Source organism: Thermobia domestica, chromosome 5 (assembly GCF_964235325.1).
Source record: "Thermobia domestica chromosome 5, izTheDome1.hap1.1, whole genome shotgun sequence".
Lineage (NCBI taxonomy): Eukaryota > Metazoa > Arthropoda > Insecta > Zygentoma > Lepismatidae > Thermobia > Thermobia domestica.
Genome location: NC_137458.1, coordinates 21,963,995 through 21,983,717, shown reverse-complemented (window position 1 = coordinate 21,983,717; position 19,723 = coordinate 21,963,995). Strand labels below are relative to the sequence as shown.

At 34.8% G+C, this 19,723-nt stretch overlaps 1 protein-coding gene across 1 annotated transcript in view; it reads right to left on the bottom strand.

Annotated features, from left to right (window-relative positions):
- The window catches only part of LOC145685788 (epoxide hydrolase 4-like), a 104,173-nt gene that overhangs the window by 13,863 nt on the left and 70,587 nt on the right, over positions 1-19,723 (bottom strand). The window contains exon 6 of the mRNA XM_081758318.1: positions 7,496-7,747. Within this exon, the coding sequence (XP_081614444.1) occupies positions 7,496-7,747 (252 nt within the window). The remainder of the gene's footprint in view (positions 1-7,495; positions 7,748-19,723) is intronic.

The window sequence follows — 19,723 nt, the reverse complement described above, 5'->3', positions numbered from 1 at the left end:
TCTGTTGTATTCTTCTTTAAATAAACAAATGAAAATAAACAGTTTGGGCCATCATAATAAACTAGGTGTGAAAACTGAATATTCTAAATGGCGTAAATTCGCTAATGTTTATATTCTTTGGTGTAAATGTTTATGAATAGTGTATACAGGTATATAGAAAATTCGTATTATAGACTTCTACCGCTTGTAGTGGGTACAAAATAGAGTACATTTTGAATAGGTATTCATGTCCAGAAACATATGATTGCATGCTACACGAAACACAACAGCAAAACAAATGTGAATATCACACGCGTCCGCTAAGAAAAAGTACTGTCGATGCCTATGTTAAAAATTGCGTTTGGGCCCACCTACACAAATGACTCGACCACCAACGTCGATGCACATATTATAATAGCGATGCATGTTGAATAGCTTTTGCTACGGCCATTGCAAGTGCAAGAATATACCCCTCTGACTCAATGGAGGTCTTCTAAATTAGACTCTTCAACAACAAAAATCGAATGGAGTTAAATCAGGTGAGCGTGCAGATCATAAAATTGGACTCGTCAGTTCATTTATCTGCCTCGAAACGTTGATTGGAATGGTCACGGACAGCACGCGTGCAAAGAACAATGGAGAAGCAGCATACTGAAGCCATATTTAATGTTGAATGTTCCACACTGACTTGCATGCGCAACTAACAAGGGCGCGCGCAGCCAGGAGGGTTAAATATGTAACCTTAGGTAATTCACATCCCATGACGTCACTTCTCCGCCCTTTGCAACACGAAGTCCATATACTATACAAATGTGCAACATGTACTTTTCAGGTTAGCACTGCTTTCGTTTTCTGTGTAGCAGACAAACAGTATGTCTCCGGACATGAGTTCCTATTTAAAATATACTCTATTACGTACCCACTCTAAGCCTTAGAAGTTATAATAGGAATTTTTGATCAGTCTGTATATTGTGAAAGGTATTTTGTAAATGCCAAAAGTAAACTCAAGCGAAACAACTCGTCATATCATGTCACAAATTGAGGAGTGTATTTCCAGAACATGCTAAATCCAAAAATGTCCGTTTTTGAATTGAATATGGAAGACTATACTATGAAACCTTTTACGTTTTCTTTTTTTTTTTCAAAACATTATTTTCTGTGGCAAAGTCTGTTTGAAATATCACTTTAGTGCCAAAACATGCTAACTACGAAAATAATTTATTTGCAAAATATGCTATATCCAATTTCACGACATAAAATGTATGCTAGTGAGGATGACAGAAAGAAACTTTTAGTCAGGTATATGGTGTATAGAGCTAGAGCAAAGCGTTGTTTTCAAGAATTCAATCATAGGCTAGATAATACAATTACCGTAAATTTCGATTTAATGCAAAATCAACTTCTTCCGAAGATGTCAATGAGACGAGCTAATTACTGTACTCACGACAGCTGTGGTACTACATCTTCGGAGTGTTTTGCGTGATAAGGATGGCTCGCTTTTTTTTTTTTTTGATGACTGGAAACCGAATATGGACGTGGCTGCAATGAAATTGTATCATGTTTGTCACATTTTCTTAACAGAGTGCTCACTCCAATTATTTTGGAAGGAATTACAGGTCTGCGATTCTTCTCCGATTCGTGCACAGGTCGAAACAAGAACTACGCAATATTATTAATGTTGATGCGCTTCTGTAAATAAAAAAAAATAAAAAATAATAATAATAAAAAAAAAGTTACAGTTTGAATGGTACTTTCCGATGCGGGGTTGTTCTTATATACCTGCTGATAGGGCATTCGGGCAAGTTTGCAGCCTGCAGAATCTGATAAAGTTTTATCAGAAATCGGTACCCTTCATATTGTTGGGAAAACCGTAATGGTACAACAATGGAAAGATTGTGCACATAAAGTTCTGAAGAGTAACAAGGTTTCAACATCACAAATGCAAAAGTACTGTCGTTGGATGATCCATCACAGAATGTAATTAGCTTCAAACCTTTGTATTCTATCGCAAATACTCATAAATAGAATTTTGAAACAGAATTATATGAAATCATCTCTTGATTTGAAACCAGTTAGATGCACCACACATGCAAGAGAAGACAAAGTTAGAGATGTAAAGAATTTGTTACAAGAAATGGGTCTTGCGTGGGACACAATGAACTACTACAAGGACTGTCTTAAATTTTGAAATCTGAATCCAGAAGACAATGTTGATTTCTATATTGAAGAAGATTAACGCACGGAAGTGCGTAGAATGACATTTATTAAACACCTGAAAGAACTTATATTACAAAACTTGTTTTAGAATATTATGTGACGGAGCGTTCATGTAAAGGAAATTTTCTTAATAATTCTTATTTACAGTATGCGGCAAAACAAACAGTACTGAAATTCGCGTACGGGTGGCGCTCAGATGCTATGTGGTATGAGCTGTGAGTGCCACATGTGTGCTAAGTTGTGTGTGGGTGAACTAGCGTAGTGTGCAGTTGGTGCGAAGATAATGTTACTCACAACAGAGGAAGAGGTACTTACTGTCGTGCAATATTTCCGCTCATACCGTGTGGGGCAGAATCTTACTGCAGGACGTCTACTGTATTGCTCTGGAGTGTTAGCTATGGCATATGAAAATGAAGATTTCGTCAGATCAGTAACATATGGTTCAGTGATGAAAAACCATGTGTACTTTAATCGCCACATCAATCGACAGTTGATTATTGACCCTCTCTTGCATGATTTGTGCTGCTTTTACCGCACGAAAAATCTGTCCTTATAACAACAATGGATGCAGCAAGACGGAACTATTGCCCACACTGCAAGTGAGTCACTTACCCTTCTGCTCACAAGAGTTTAGACATCGTTTGATTTGCTGTGGAACGGATTTTCCATATCCTTCTCACTCCCCTCACCTCATGACTCCAGATGCCTACATACGGGATATGCTGAAGGAAGCAATTTTCCGAACAGATAACTTTCTACCGCAGTTAAGAGAAAAGATTCGGTCATTTGCTTTGTCATTCCAGCAAACCATGTTCACTAACATGTTCATCGATCTACAGGACCGCTATGAAGAATATGTGCGACATAATGTTCAACATCTTGAACACATGATGTACAGGAATGATTCCTTGTAAATTTACAATATGTGTTGAGTAACATTTAGTTGGCATCCATTTGACAACTTTTCTTATGTTTCGTTATGTTGTACAACAAATAAATAAATGTCAACGATGTGATTTCAGTACTGTTTGTTTCGCCGAATACTGTAAATGATATGTACGTTAATATGCTACACAAAAAAGAAAAATGCTAATCACATTGAGCGACAACAATTTTTTGTTTTGGTATGCATTCCATACATTTTGTAACTTTGTTTAAAGAATTAAGGTATTTGTAAAGTCATAGTTCAATACTTCGCCTCTTTAGGTCAAAATATATTATATCCTCAAATATTGTTTTCAAAACATGCTATGCACGAACTAAACTGTTTCATTACCTCAACCCGTTCCACTACCATTAAAGGGAAAAAAAGAAGGAATGTCACAAAACTGCATTTTTGAGAAAACGGCGATTTAATATTGAAAACCGCGTAAAAAGAATGGGGTTATTAAATCTTTTGCCTCTTTTTACATGGACATCTCTACATGTACGCATGCATGGCATATACAATCAAATAGTACTAACAGTCACCAACAGATAAGACAAAGCACCCGATAAAGCAAGCACATGGACATTTCTGTTTTTTTTCCCTTACCCTTTATTTATATTCTGATAATTGAAGTATAAGTTATAAAAGTGTATTATAGACGGTTTATCATTAAATAACTTTTAAAACATCAATATAGTAACCCTACGTAATGCTACAATAGTTTAAATTTTATGACAAATGTAGCTCGTCATTGTGCGATTTGGCACCGGGAGGCCATGACGAGCAAGACTCGTCATTTCAGTGCAAGGGGTTAACTTCTAGATCTCTGACAGGTTTAAAATTTTGCCAGCATAATTCTCTTTCTAAAGTCTTTTTTTTTTTTTTTTTTTTTTTTTTTTTATCATCATTGTGATAGTGTTTTAATGTAAAAAGATATAGTTTTTGCCCCTTCCGAAAAATTCTACCAAACGGATTTAGCATGTTTTGGAAATACACTTCTCAATTGAGAAGATGAACTATTCCAAACAAAACTTACATACTATTTGGCACATGGTTAATGTCACATATTAAAAAGTACTTATGTCTCATATGCCATACAAGTTATTATTTATATGAAGGTAACGTAATAATAATTAACAAGTGATTTCCTAAGAAATCATATTAAATGTGTACATGATTCGTTATGAACAACGTCGGGAATGGAACCAAAATTGGAATCTCAAATATGCATTCATGTACTAATTTCAAGTTCAAAATGTTGATTAATAATTTAATGGATGTTCACATAAGTAGTCATGAATAGAATTTACAAAATTGTATAACGTACTTTCATATAAATACTTGATTTTGAAATTATGTACAGTCTTGTTCAGAATAATCTGCTCATCCATCTCTGAAACGTCCTGCACTTTTACCTACAGTTAGAGTTAAATCAAGCAAATGTAGATTCCCTTTGGTGAATTGCGGTCTTTATTTAGAGGCAAAGTATTAAAACTTTTCTATGTGTGGTCGTCTATAAAAGGTGGGTAGTCAAGATTTTATTGAACAAATCTGTACGTGATAAATGAAATACACACTAACAAGCAAATATACATATATATTATAAAAACTAAAGTTATGTGACAGATTGGTAACTACCTATGGTTACACTAAAGTTATGGTAACTACCTATGGTTACACTAAAGTTATGGTAACTACCTATGGTTACACTAAAGTTATCTGACACTTTGGTAGCTACCTATGGTTACACTAAAGTTGGTTACACTAAAGTTATCTGACACTTTGGTAACTACCTATGGTTACACTAAAGTTATTTGACAGTTTGGTAACTACCTATGGTTACACTAAAGTTATCTGACAGTTTGGTAATTACCTATGGTTACACTAAAGTTATGGAACAGTCTAGTAACTAACTACCTATGGTTACACTAAAGTTACGTAAAACTTTGGTAACTACCTATGATTATTTACCCTGAAATTGGTCCTTATAATACTGTAAGCAGTGGCTTAAATGATAGTCTGTACCTGAGCCACGTTTTCTTGGCGTCATGATGGTTTATTTATTTGGAAAGAACTTTTGATCATATATGTATTACCTGAATATTCTGTCTGCCTGAAGGCAAGTGGTAGCTAAAGTTACCAACCTGTGGTTCAAAATGTTGTACCGAAAACTGGGTCCTGTACACTTCATACAATAATTCCCTTATTCTGATTTCTTACAAAGTGTAAAGCCATATACTTTGTTTAAACTCCACAGAAATTAACTACTCATACGTACTCATATCAGATATCACAGCATAACTCATAGTTTTCGTAGTAAAATACATTGATTTCATGTTAGAACTAGTTTATGATGTCACTAGGGTCAATTACCCGCTTCGCTGGGTTAAAATTAAAAAAAAAAAGTAGTAATGTTCTGTTAGTCAGTCATTTTTTACTAATGTTGAAACGCTCTCTGATATAGGTCATTTCGATTATTTCTACATATCTCTCCCCACTTCCCCCAAGTTGTGGAGCTCAATTTGGATTTAAACGACATCGGAAGTATCACTGTTCATCTCAACAAACCCGAAAACTATGGATTCAACACTAATATCGGCTATATTCGATCATTTTTATATACTTCCCCCTATCCCTCTCTTAATTGCACCGTCAAAGTGAAAAGGTAAAAACCATCCAAAGGCCCGAACCTCATCTATGTTGAAAATTTGATCAAGATCGGTTGGGTGGTTCAAAAGTTAACTCATAAACATAGTCACTTTCATCTTTATTTATGGTCTAGGAATTAATTCGTGCAGGTGGACAAGAGATGGCGCAACGAACGGAGCGTCCCACAGTTTCGTGTATCCACACATGTGTTGCAAACCCCTGTCATCGCGTATCGTTCGTAGTATAGGGCAGTGGATTAAAGCGTCAACAACACCAGTTTGTAGTTAAGTGAACATGGCGCAATTTGTGCCTGATAAAGTGTTTTTGCGGGGTGTCCTGCTGCATTACTTTAACATGCAGAAAAGTGCGACGGAAAGTCATCGTATTTTGGTGGAAGTGTATGGTGACCATGCTCTAGCTGAGCGAACGTGTCAGAAGTGGTTTGCACGGTTTAGAAGTGGTGATTTCGGCTTGGCAGACCAAGAGCGAGCTGGACAGCCAAAAAAATTTCAAGACGAAGAATTGACAGCATTGCTCGAGCAGGATTCGTGTCAAACGCAGGAACAACTTGCAGCAGCATTAGGCGTTGATCAAACAACAGTCTCCAAACGCTTGAAAGCCATGGAAATGATTCAAAAGATGTCACATTGGGTTCCACATGAATTGAAAGACAGAGACGTTGAAAGACGAAAAACCATTTGCGAATTGCTGCTTCAACGACAGAGCAGAAAGGGGTTTCTGCATCGAATTATTACGGGTGATGAGAAGTGGATCCATTACGAGAACCCTAAACGAAAAAAGGCCTGGGTGAAACCAGGTCCATCACAACCAAAACGAGATATTCACTGTGCAAAGGTTATGCTGTGCATATGGTGGGATATGAAAGGTGTGGTGTACTATGAGCTGCTGCAACCGGGTGAAACTATGAATGGAGAACGTTATCGACGACAATTAATGCATTTGAAGCAAGCTCTGGCCAGAACACGACCAGAATGGGAGAACAGACATGATAAACTTATTGTTCAACATGATAACGCTCGCCCACATGTCGCAAAACCGGTCAAAACCTATTTAGAAAATGTCGGATGGGAAGTTTTACCCCACCCGCCGTATTCACCAGACGTTGCTCCTTCGGACTACTACTTGTTCGATTGCATGAACAACGATTTGATTGGACAGCGGTTTACTTCTTCAGAAGATATCGAAACATGGGTCTCTGACTGGATCGCTTCCAAGGATGAGGACTTCTTTCGCCACGGAATCCGTACATTGCCTGACAGATGGGCGAAAGTGGTGGCTAGCGATGGACAATATTTTTCTTAAGGTATTTATGTATTTTGTGTTTGTACTACAGCTTCAATGTGTGCGTACCAACCGCACGAATTAATTCCTAGACCAAATATATAGATGTTAGCTTTTAAACAATACTTCTAGGCCTGTCATATCGGAGTATTTCAGTACTGTATGAAGTCTTGAAATATTATTAACAATATTTCTGTTTGTCGATCTATCTATCTATCTATGTGCTAGAAATGTATGTTTGGAGTTTAACACACAAGATGTAGGCATAACTTATTGTAAGACCCAAATCAGATGTATACTTCCCCCAGGAATCGAACTAGAATCTTCCGTACAATGATATGAATGCTAGCCATATAGCTACAAGGAAGCTATTCACAGTTTACGTCTAAAAGTATTAAACTAAATAAATAAAGCACTTACCAGTTAAGAAAGATAGAAGAAACTGATTAACTTTATCGGGGTACTCTTGATGTGGGAAATGATTTCCCTCAGGAACAATCTTCAAAGAAAACCTCTCCGCAAAATCTGTTGACTTACATACACTTTCCAGCTTTACAAAGTCATCCTTATTGCCTACGATCATCAGGGTAGGAACCTGGATTGGTTTCGCAGATTTCTTCACTCCCGCGAACGGTAAGTTTCTATAATAGTTAAGTGGGCCCGTCCAATCCTCTGGAAAAAAGACCACAAAAAAGTTATAGTATTTCCCGGGTGATAAACGTTATTAAGAGTCTTCATCCCGGCAAAATTAAAATACCGTTAATTTTACAGTAATTATGTGATATCTTCAAATAGATAAAAGATAATCGAAATGTGGAACAAGAGCGCCTTAGACAATATTATTTTACATGAGAAACCGTTATCACGACTCACTTATCTGCTTTCGATTTCGAGCCATTTTGAAAATCGGCATTTATTTTCGCGTTTCTAAACAGCTGAAAACGGAAAGCCACTAGGTGACTTGTGATAACGGTACCTCACGCAAAATAATATTGTCTAGGGCGCTCTTGTTCCATATTTCAATTATCTTTTATCAATTTGAAGATATCACATAATTACTGTAAAATTAGCGGTATTTTAATTTCGCCGGGATGAAGACTCTTAAGATTATGGTTAGGGCTAGAAATATCACAAAGATTGAAACATACTGAAAAATGAAGTGGTCCACATCAATAGTTTAAATAGTGGGTTGTCTTATTTAAGGAACACTAAGTGTAGCAGAGCATAATATTCTGTATTTATATGTACAGATGTTAATATTAATCTTGAACCTTACTTAAGCATCCGCTTTAAGAAAGAAAAAAAAATGAGAAAAAACACAAAAAAATATTTTACAGGGAATGAAGGAACCAGTTTTAAACTGAAAAATTTTTAGTTTCTGGCAACTTCACGCAATTAGACAGATATACAAAAAATAAATAAATAAATAAATAAAAATAAAAAATAGCGTACTAAAACGTTATTATTAAAAATAAAATGCTAGGTTTATATGTTTGTGGCTAATTCTTTGGACAATGTTATCTCGGAAACCACCATTTCTAGAAAGATGCAGTTTTCACTGATCGATTGCAAATTTTGTGTAATTTTTCAATTCTAATTGAATACTTTTTTTTAAAAATCGGCTGTTATTTCTTTATTACATTTTTAGAGGTACACTGGAAGTATTGAAATTAAAAAAAAGTAAAGCATCATATCCTACGCGTTATACATTCCAACACCACACATTTGTATACGGGGTTAGTATATCTCTCCGGCGTTTGTTTCATGGCCAAATGATAATGAAAAACGAAGGATAACCACTTCCTCAGTCTAAGATGAATCTTTATCGTTTGGAGTGTTTTGCCTAATGAACACCATATATCAGTCACATTATAATTAATTGTGTGTGTAATGTATTTGATTATTACATACTGCATGCAAGAAGAAAGAAAACATTGATCATATATGAATTAGAAACTCCAACCGGAAGTAGGCTCAAATCTTCCAAACGGTTCGAGATATTGATAAAATAATCGAAAAGATCTCCCTTTTATGATATGCCTTGCCGATTTTTATCAAGACATCTTTCACTTGTGTCTGTATAGGGACATGTACTGAGGTTGTGAGGAATGAGTTGAGTTGGTTTTGAGTTTAACGCCCTGTTCAGCAGCGAGGCTATATGAGACGTGGACCTACTGATTAACATGGAATCCGAACCACATGAGCTCCTGCCGGGAATCGAACCCGGGTCTCCTATGCCAAAAGCGCGTACGCTAACCGCTTAGCCACGGAGGAGCTCTTGTGAGGAATGACAAGGAGATTCTTGCTTATATGTGAATGATGCGTTGTGTAGAAAGCGTGTTGTGTTGTGTAGGTTCAGCTAGTTATTAAAAAAAATCCGAGCGTAGATTTAGTAGTTTCTTTTTTTTTTTTTTAACTCTTACGTTTAGCTCCGAGGTTAGTGGGGACGGCGATGATGATGAATGAAATGGAGGAATGAAGAAAGTGTAAGGAAACGAGAGAACCTATAGAAAACCCATGCAGCACACGGTGTTTGTCCATCACAAGGGTCACTAGGCGCGAGTTAGGATTGAACCAGGAATCCCATGAAATAGAAGTCAGTGCAACTTCATCGAATAACCGACATTAAAGATTGAGGAATTTACAACAGGGAGTAAATCCTCGTATTTTGTTACATCGGTAATTTGACCCTAGGTAAGCATTAGATCACGGGCACAGGATTAAGATAAGTTGGTTCTTCATCCACGAATTATTTTGACATACACGTAAACAGAGACCACCTTGCCGATTTTTATCAAGACATCTTTCACTTGTGTCTGTATAGGGACATGTACTGAGGTTGTGAGGAATGAGTTGAGTTGGTTTTGAGTTTAACGCCCTGTTCAGCAGCGAGGCTATATGAGACGTGGACCTACTGATTAACATGGAATCCGAACCACATGAGCTCCTGCCGGGAATCGAACCCGGGTCTCCTATGCCAAAAGCGCGTACGCTAACCGCTTAGCCACGGAGGAGCTCTTGTGAGGAATGACAAGGAGATTCTTGCTTATATGTGAATGATGCGTTGTGTAGAAAGCGTGTTGTGTTGTGTAGGTTCAGCTAGTTATTAAAAAAAATCCGAGCGTAGATTTAGTAGTTTCTTTTTTTTTTTTTTTAACTCTTACGTTTAGCTCCGAGGTTAGTGGGGACGGCGATGATGATGAATGAAATGGAGGAATGAAGAAAGTGTAAGGAAACGAGAGAACCTATAGAAAACCCATGCAGCACACGGTGTTTGTCCATCACAAGGGTCACTAGGCGCGAGTTAGGATTGAACCAGGAATCCCATGAAATAGAAGTCAGTGCAACTTCATCGAATAACCGACATTAAAGATTGAGGAATTTACAACAGGGAGTAAATCCTCGTATTTTGTTACATCGGTAATTTGACCCTAGGTAAGCATTAGATCACGGGCACAGGATTAAGATAAGTTGGTTCTTCATCCACGAATTATTTTGACATACACGTAAACAGAGACCACGCATTATAAGACACCGAATTTGATCAATTCTACAAGTGGTTTATTGGAGTAATCACTTTCTCAGTTATATTTTTTTGCTGTTAACGAAAAGTTCTTATCTAAGAACTGAATAAAAAGAGCACTATTATTGTGAGCCCACGAAACAATGTAAAAAAAAAGTCTACTGCAGATGATGACAAGGAGTCATTAAAACGTATAAAATTAAATTAATAAAATGGGTTTTTGACTGAAGTTCAAATTTAGAACTTCATTATTAAATATGCACCCTATCAGTTCATTCAGTAATGTATCAATTGCTGCAGTGCGATGGTCTATAAGCTTGGTGACTAATGTTACAAATATGTAGAAAGATTGGGTACCAATTAGTGTACCTAAATAAAAGTATTATGGTGGAGTTTAACATAGATACGTTTATGGAGTTTATGTCACGAACATGGCTGAGTACCAAAACTTAATAATAATAATAATAATAATAATAATAATAATAATAATAATAATAATAATAATAATAATAATAATAATAATAATAATAATAATAATAATAATAATAATTATTATTATTATTATTATTATTATTATTATTATTATTATTATTATTATTATTATTATTATTATTATTATCGGTATTCTGTCATTATTGGCAGGTCACTTGTCGAAACTGAGAAGCTTCCATGCTCCACGGTCTTCCTCTAGTCCCTTCGTCTTCACGTACGATTTTTCTGCTTTGACGTCGTCCATCAATTGTAGCCTCCTTCTTTCCCACCCTCTCTTTCCTGCCATCATACCTTCTAGCACGTCTCGTATGCAAAACTTATATAGGTTGCTTTAACTTAAGTATTAAAAGCCCACATTGAATTTCTCTTTAACAACAGCAATTCTTGCGGTAGAGAAATGGAATAATAGCAAGTGTCTATTTACGTAATTTAAGTCAATATATTTACTGACGGAAGAAAAAATAAAAAAAGATGAATCAGCATAGAGTATAAACCAACCATTGAGAATATAAAGAACAACGAGAGAGAACGACCATATTATCAGATACAGAATGTACCACTGTAACTACTTCTGGAGTGTATGGAACACGCTGTAGTATAGTGAAATCTCTGAATAACGAACCTCAATACAGCATGATCATCATTTGTCTGTATATGCTGTAAATGAGAGGTGTTCATTATAGAGGAATTACTCAGTGGTGTTATTCTAATTTTTCAACAACCGGTTAGAGACAGAGAGAGAGAGAGAGAGAGAGCACAGATGGATAGGTAGGTAGATAGATGCACGATGGCAGAACTTTGTCTTTCTGCGATGAGCTTTTGTAAGTCAAAAATTTTCTGCAGAAGAAACACTTGTGATTGCTAAAAATACGCTGTACGCGATGTAAAGAACAGTTCAAACTATAGTTATGCAAGTCGTCCGTGCATTTAAGACATCTATGAAACATAGGATAGCAGGCATGTTTTTATACTTTTCTGTTGGCTATTTTTTCTGCACAGGCGCGGCAAATTTTCTGCGATCACATCGCAGATCGCGGCATGTTCTGCTATGGGGGATAGATGTAACTCTCTTAGAAAACAAACCATACAAGGTAGACAACAGGGTTTGCCCAAGTGGACCCAGCCGTAAAAACCCGGTGAGATTTTTCGGGTTGAACCCACCTGAAAAAAAAAAAAAAAAACTTAAAACCTACCTGGGTTTTTAGCTTTTTGTTAGTATGTTATTGGTACAACTAAGGTGATCACATTGAAAGTGACTTTTTATCAGATTTTGACTTTCCTTATGTGAATTAGCTACTTTCATGTTTAAGGTATACAACAATATTCAACATAAGACCTTCAAAGTTTTGAATGCGGTGAATGAATTAAAAAAAAAAATACCTTAAGATAATTATAGAACAAATTAATGTATGGATTATGCTTATAGCCTATTTGAAGTAAAATATGCAATTTTATATTTTTAGAAAATACTTTCCGTGAATAGTGTGCTCGCCGACTCGACGACACCGAGGGACATTATCCATCATACATTTGACGGGTTTAAGGCCGTAGGTGCCGGTACTACCAATAAATATGTAAATACATTAGTAAAACTATTAGTATTATTTCTTACCTTTGATGGTAACACAAGTATGCTTCAGAAAAATTTGGTTTTCCAACAAAAACAGTTTAGTTCAATCATTTGTTGCTACTCTTTAAATAAGTATTCTTTAGAATCAACACTACCAATGGCGTAAAAATTCTTGTCAAATATAAGAAGCTTAATGTTCGGTGTTCCGGAGACTACATAACGCTTATTACTTCAAGTGCTGAATTCAAACTTCCGTACTAGTGGAAGTTTCGATGCACGGTAAAGAAAACTGCATTTTCGGGAAAAACCCGTCGTGAAACAAGTGCTCGGAAAATTCCCGCAATTGAACGCACAAAGTATCGGAAGTGAATACTTTAACAACACAACTATATATTTTACGCTTTAATTTCATTTAAGACATTTTGAATCTTTGTTAATTGTTTTAAATTAATTTTCGGGAAAGAGCCGTCTTGCTCGGCAAATTTCCGTAATTGAAAGCATAAAGTATCGGAAATGAACTTCAACAATAAAACCATTTATTTTACGCTGGAAAATATTTATTTTATATAACATTTTTTGAAAAATTTATTTTATAAAACATGAATTATATGTTTGTTTTAAATTAATATATTTGGTATTTATATTTGGCGAACGTCACTGAAGCTCCTGGGATGACTCGACCTACATTTCTTCGTTTGTCTGCCTGTACCACACACACTACAGGATACAACTTTCAGTCTTTTAAGTTTAAATTTTCAGGGTACAAGACGAGACAACATAAATTTCTTGTATAGATTTTGGAGGCATACCAACATAAAATTTCAAAATGGCGTTTATATATTTATATATATATATATATATATATATATATATACATATATATATATATATATATATATATATATATATATAGCGGCTATACAAGCTACAAAGCGCAATTTTCAGTCTTTTAAGTTGAAATTTTCAGAGTAGAAACATGAAACACACTAAATTAGCTGTATACATTTTGGCAGCGATCCAACGTAAAATTTCAAAATGGCGAGCATTTTTCAAAATAGCGGATATCCACGCTACAGGGTGCAATTTTCGGACTTTTATGTTAAAATTTTGAGGATAGAAGCATGAGATATTCTACATTTGCTGTATAGATTTTCTCGGTGACCCAATGTAAAATGGTGGCCATTTTTCAAAACAGCAGTGAATAGAAAATTGTTGCAAGTTTGACAATAACAATCTTACAATATAAATCACATTTTAATACCTTTACCCCAAAGACACTGAAATATTTCGAAAAAAAAATACATAAAAAATCCATATGGGCTCAAATGAGTTGGGTTTTTTCAAACCCTGGTAGATAAAAGCAAAATTTTTACTGGATACCCCAAGTGACAACCTACACAGTATCCTATACAAACTGGTGTGGCGAAATTAAGTAGCAATGCAAATATCTTGGAAATGAATTATCCAAGAGGGATGGTTGTCAAAAAGTATTGGAAAGACCTTAATCTAACAATGGATCAGCAATTGTTGATAATAGTATGTATGCGTTTCAGCTATAAATAACCCTCTCCACTACACTCCTGTGATCCCAGTTCTCATTCTTGATATCTGAGCATTTGAAATTAAGAAATAAACGCTTATACCCTTTTCTGAGAGATTATATGTTTAACCCTGTAGCTGTAAAAAATTCTAAAAACAAAAGTAGTTAAACTAAAATTTACTATTCGTGGATATAACTGGATAAAATTTACTATTTTGTCTGGGTATAACAAATGGTTCTCCAAACTCAAAATATTTTAACAACCAATTCTAGCAAACCAGCTTAATAGCACCACTGGAGTTATTGTATTTACATTTATAATTATCGTATTTACTGTATACTGCATACAATCATCGCACTAGTTGTAATTAATCTAAATTTGTGACGAATATTGAGATACAATATTAAATACTCGAATTACAGATGGTATTTTCGAAACAATGTAAGAGGAGATATATTTCTGGTTGAAATTTGATAGTAAAACAAATTACGTTTGCTCTTACATCTTTGATATTTCAGTGAACAAATCCAAATCGAAGAGAAAGAGTAATGAATTTATCAGGAAGGAATTCCGGCATAGAACTCTTAGTTACGGCTTTCCACGACTATTTGTAGAATTTCAACCAAAAAGCAAATTACTGTAGACTCAGAAAAAAAGAATTTTAAATTCATCTTGCAACTCTTCTCTGAGGTGGTTCATCAGAACATTGCGTTATAACGAAGGCATTTTATGTGGAAAGTATTTTCTGTTTATCGTACAGTATCTCATATTTATTTTCAAACTGCAGAAAGTATTAAAATTATAATTACATGGGCGCATGGGGGGATATTCAAAATTAACAAAAAATTGGCTACTTACCAATGAATCCTTCCTTGAAAAATTTAAAGATTTTGACGTTTCGGAACTCTCAGCTGGTTCCTTCCTCAGTGGCAAGGTAAAAAGGATTAAAACGGAAAGGAGTAAAACTAGGAATACATACCACTATATAAAAGTAACGTACAAAAAAGATCTTGAGATGAACAGAGCAGAGTGAAAAAAGAATGAACTGAATAAAAAAAATAAGAAAAAAACGCGATGTCTATGTTAGGCCAATATTGCCAGATCCAAAGTATGCATCAAAGGTAGGTACCCAAGTTCGATCAATGTTGCCAGTATCAAGGTTGAATGCAGGTTTGTATTTATGAATAAAGAACGATTCTTTAATTTCCCGTTGTTTTTTAATTTTTTTTTTTTTATTTATTTTTCTGAACCTATTACCTTAACCTGTTTTATATTATGTGAATGTTATTTTAGATGAAGCGCTAAACCAGACAAAACAAGTTAAGGTAATAGGTTCAGTAAAATCAAAAAAACAACGGGAAATTAAAGAATCGTTCTTTATTCATAAACACAAACCTGCATTGAATCTTGATACTGGCAACATTGATCGAACTTGGGTACCTACCTTTGATGCATACTTTGGATCTGGCAATATTGGCCTAACATAGACATCGCGTTTTTTTTCTTATTTTTTTTTATTCAGTTCATTCTTTTTTCACTCTGCTCTGTTCATCTCAAGATCTTTTTTGTACGTTACTTTTATATAGTGGTATGTATTCCTGGTTTTACTCCTTTCCGTTTTAATCCTTTTTACCTTGCCACTGAGGAAGGAACCAGCTGAGAGTTCCGAAACGTCAAAATCTTTAAATTTTTCAAGGGAGGATTCATTGGTAAGTAGCCAATTTTTTTGTTAATGCAGAAAGTATTCTTTATGCTACGTAAGTCTGAACTGATGATAATTCCTATCCATTATGAAGAGGTCACCAAAACGTCCGGGGAGGGGGGAAATAGAAGACTGTCCGTGTCTATCTGATATTTGTAAATTCTAATAATTATAATAATAATTTTAATCATCGTATTCATAACTTTATAAGTAAAATAAGAAATATTTTTTTGCTACATTTAATTCTTTTGTATATAAATCACCTGGCATTAAATTTAATAAATAAGACATTTGCAATAAAGTGTAACCATATATAGATAACCATATAAATTTTATATGTAGTAAGCTGCAAATTATCTTGTGACTAATACTTCTAATTCGAATTACTGCAAGGAAACGCTACTTTGAAAAACTTGAGATATTAGGTGTGGTTCATAGTAAAATTTCTTTGATAGTTATTTAGAGCAATCCCGAGTGATTTTTTTTTTAAATAGTAGTTTGAAAATTATGGTACCGGTAAATATATTCTTAACTTATGTGTTTTTGTATCATAATAAGATTTATTATTTACAAATTTATTTAGTAATTACTTCACCACATACGTATGTTCTTTGCGTTTATAAATACGGAGAAACAAAATAGTAAAAATGTTATATCTTTTATTTTGTATTATTTTACGGAGCATCCATAGAATAGCATTCTCTTCCCAACTTTATCATTTTAAAATAGTAACACTAGTATTGTATTTAGGATTTTGTTTCAGAGGCGTTAGCTACATCCAAAATAGCAATAAACCTGGTTTTACTATAACATTGTGTATTGCACATTGAATGAAAAAAATGTAACCTGAGTTTAAGTGGCAAGAATCGCAACCCTATAGGTCTTTGTAAATACACATTTGAGTAATTCTGATTATTCCCTCCCCCTCCCACACATCTGAAATATCCCCTCAGAAGACTTTTCTGAAAGAAGCTCTGTCAATGTTTTATTTTGTTTCAATATAATTAATAATTATATCAGAAAAAAAATTCTTGATGTAAAGAAAGAGTTGTGTTTGTGCTTAATCGACTGGCGAAAAGCTTTCGACTGAGTTAATTGGACGAAACTTCTGAAAATATTTAAAGAAATTGGAGTCAACTGGAGAGATTGACGACTCATTCAAAACCTGTACATAGGACAACGAGTGAAGATGCGCTTGAATGAAGGAGAAACCAGAGATTGGAAGAGGAGTCAGATAAGGATGTAGTTTGTCGCCCCAATTATTCAACATTTACAGTGAATGTTCAGTGAAGGAAGCATTAATGGGAATTGGAGATTTCAAGATTGGAGGACAGATCATTAACAAGATCAGATATGCAGATGATATGGTTATAATAGCTAAAACCGAAGGAGGAGTACAGGAGATGATTGACAAAATAGTTGACACTGTATGGAATGGAAATTAACACCGAAAAGTCGAAAATCATGAGAATATCCCGTGGAAACACGCCCTTACGGATCAGAGTAGAACAAAGAGAACTTGAAGAGGTCGATAATTTCAAGTATCTGGGAAGTATTTTGACGAGAGACGCTTACTGCACCAAAGAAATCAAATTAAGATTTGCCATAGCTAAAGAAGCAATCAACAAGAAAAGATCACTCTCAAGTAGCAGGCTCATTATTGGACTTAAGAAGTTGGTCAAGTGCTATATATGGAGAATTGAACTGTATGCTTCAGAGACTTGGACATTACGGAAGTTACAGAAGAAATATTTAGAGCGCTTCGAAATGTGATGTTGGAGGAAGATGGAGAAGATAAAATGGACAGAGAAAGCAACAAACTAAGATGTTTTAAAACGGATAGGAGAGAAGAGGATACTTCTAGCCACCATCCTTTATAGAAAGGCCAATTGGATTGGTCACATCTTGCGAACAAATTGTCTTCTTCACATCGCCATAGAAGGAAAGATGGAAGGGAAGCGAGGAATAAAAAGAAGAACACAGCTGATCGATGATTTGAAAGATAGGAGAAAATATTGGGAGTTAATAATAATAATAATAATAATAATAATAATAATAATAATAATAATAATAATAATAATAATAATAAAGAATAAGAATAGGAATTCTGTAATATAATCATGTTAGAAAAATTCGACGTTTCCTTTTACTTGTCTTTTTGGCTTCTGACGTTCTGTTTAGTCTTTTGGAGGATTTCAATGATATCTTTAATAACGACAAAATTGCGTTATTTATCAGGTATTTACCGAGGAAAATTTCGGAATTTAAGTAGAAAAAATGACAGCGGAAAAAAATAAAGAACAACTAACTAATCGTATATAATATTAACTTCATTTAATTTAGGGTATCCACATGTCCCGTTTTTACCGGGATTGATCCTTTTTAAGAAAGTTATCCAGTGTTCCGAGATAAATGCAAACGGAGCACAAAATGTCTCGTTTTTTTTCTTTTTTTTTTTCATATATAAAGAAGAGTTCTGTTTTTGGCTCGTTGTAATGTACGGACTTCAGTGTTTCAAGGAGAGACCAATCGTTCTACAAGAACTTTTTTTTTAAAAAATTATGTATTTAAAAGTGATATTTTCTATAAGTAGAAGCTTTGCTTTGTACATAATTAAATACACACTAATTAATTGCTGAGCAAAACCATTATATTTTGATTAAAAATTAAATACGTGTTACAGTTTCACCAACTAAATTTTTGACTTCATCAGACACTATGAGTTACAGGATAACTGTACATTCTTATATACATACACCAGCTAAAACATCTTTCTTCTGATTCTGTACAGTTATCCTGTAACTCATAGTGTCTGATGAAGCCAAAAAAGTTAGTTGGTGAAACTGTAACAAGTATTTATTTTTTAATGAAAATATAATGGTTTTGCTCAGCAATTAATTAGTGTGTATTGAATTTAAAAGACATTTGTTTATGGTTTCTGTTAAATATTTAAAAAACATAAATAAAAATCGGAATAAGTTTAAATAAATTACCTTTGGTACGTGTAGTCCCTGATTCGATTCCCGACCAAGTAAAGTTTGTAGTGGACAATATTGTGTTTAAGATTTTTCTCGAGGTACTCTCCCGTTCCTTTCCACACTCTCATTCCATCATCACTCACTTGTCTTAATTATCCGTCTCCCTTCGCCTAAAGGTCTAAAGGCTATAATCGTGGGACGTTAAACTAAAAGAATTATTTCATTTTTTTAAAATAAATACAAACTGCTTATTTTGAAAAGTCAGAGTTCTTCCTCACTCGCATAAATAATGATATAACAATGACTATATCTAGGCAGATTGTTCAATTATGCCAGTTTGCCGCGTGTAACCCCCCCCCCCCCCTCATATTTTTATTTATTTATTTTTAAACCTGGTCACCCTAAATTAAACACCCGTGTTTCTGTCTGTCTGTATACATTTCAACGACTGCTCTCTTCCGTCTTCCTCAGCACGTATCCATTAAGGAATTTTTACATTTCTTTGTGGAGCATTACCGATAACATTTCTGTACCTTAGGGAAGAAAAAGCATTATAATTATTATACTTCGTTGACACCAATCCCAACATTGAATTTACTTTAAAGAGCATACTTGGACGGTTCATGTAGTCAGAGCCGGCGCTAGAAGTTTTGCCGCCCTGGGCGGTGCTTTTACATGCCGCCCTTTTATTATTTTCTTTCTCAAATTTTGCTGCCCCTGTATTCTTTTCTTTTTTAAATTTTGTCGCCCATCAGACTTGCCGCCCTAGGCGGTGGCACGGCACGACCCCCCCTCGCGCCGGTCCTGATATAGTTTACAATCACCAGAATGTGTGGCCTCCT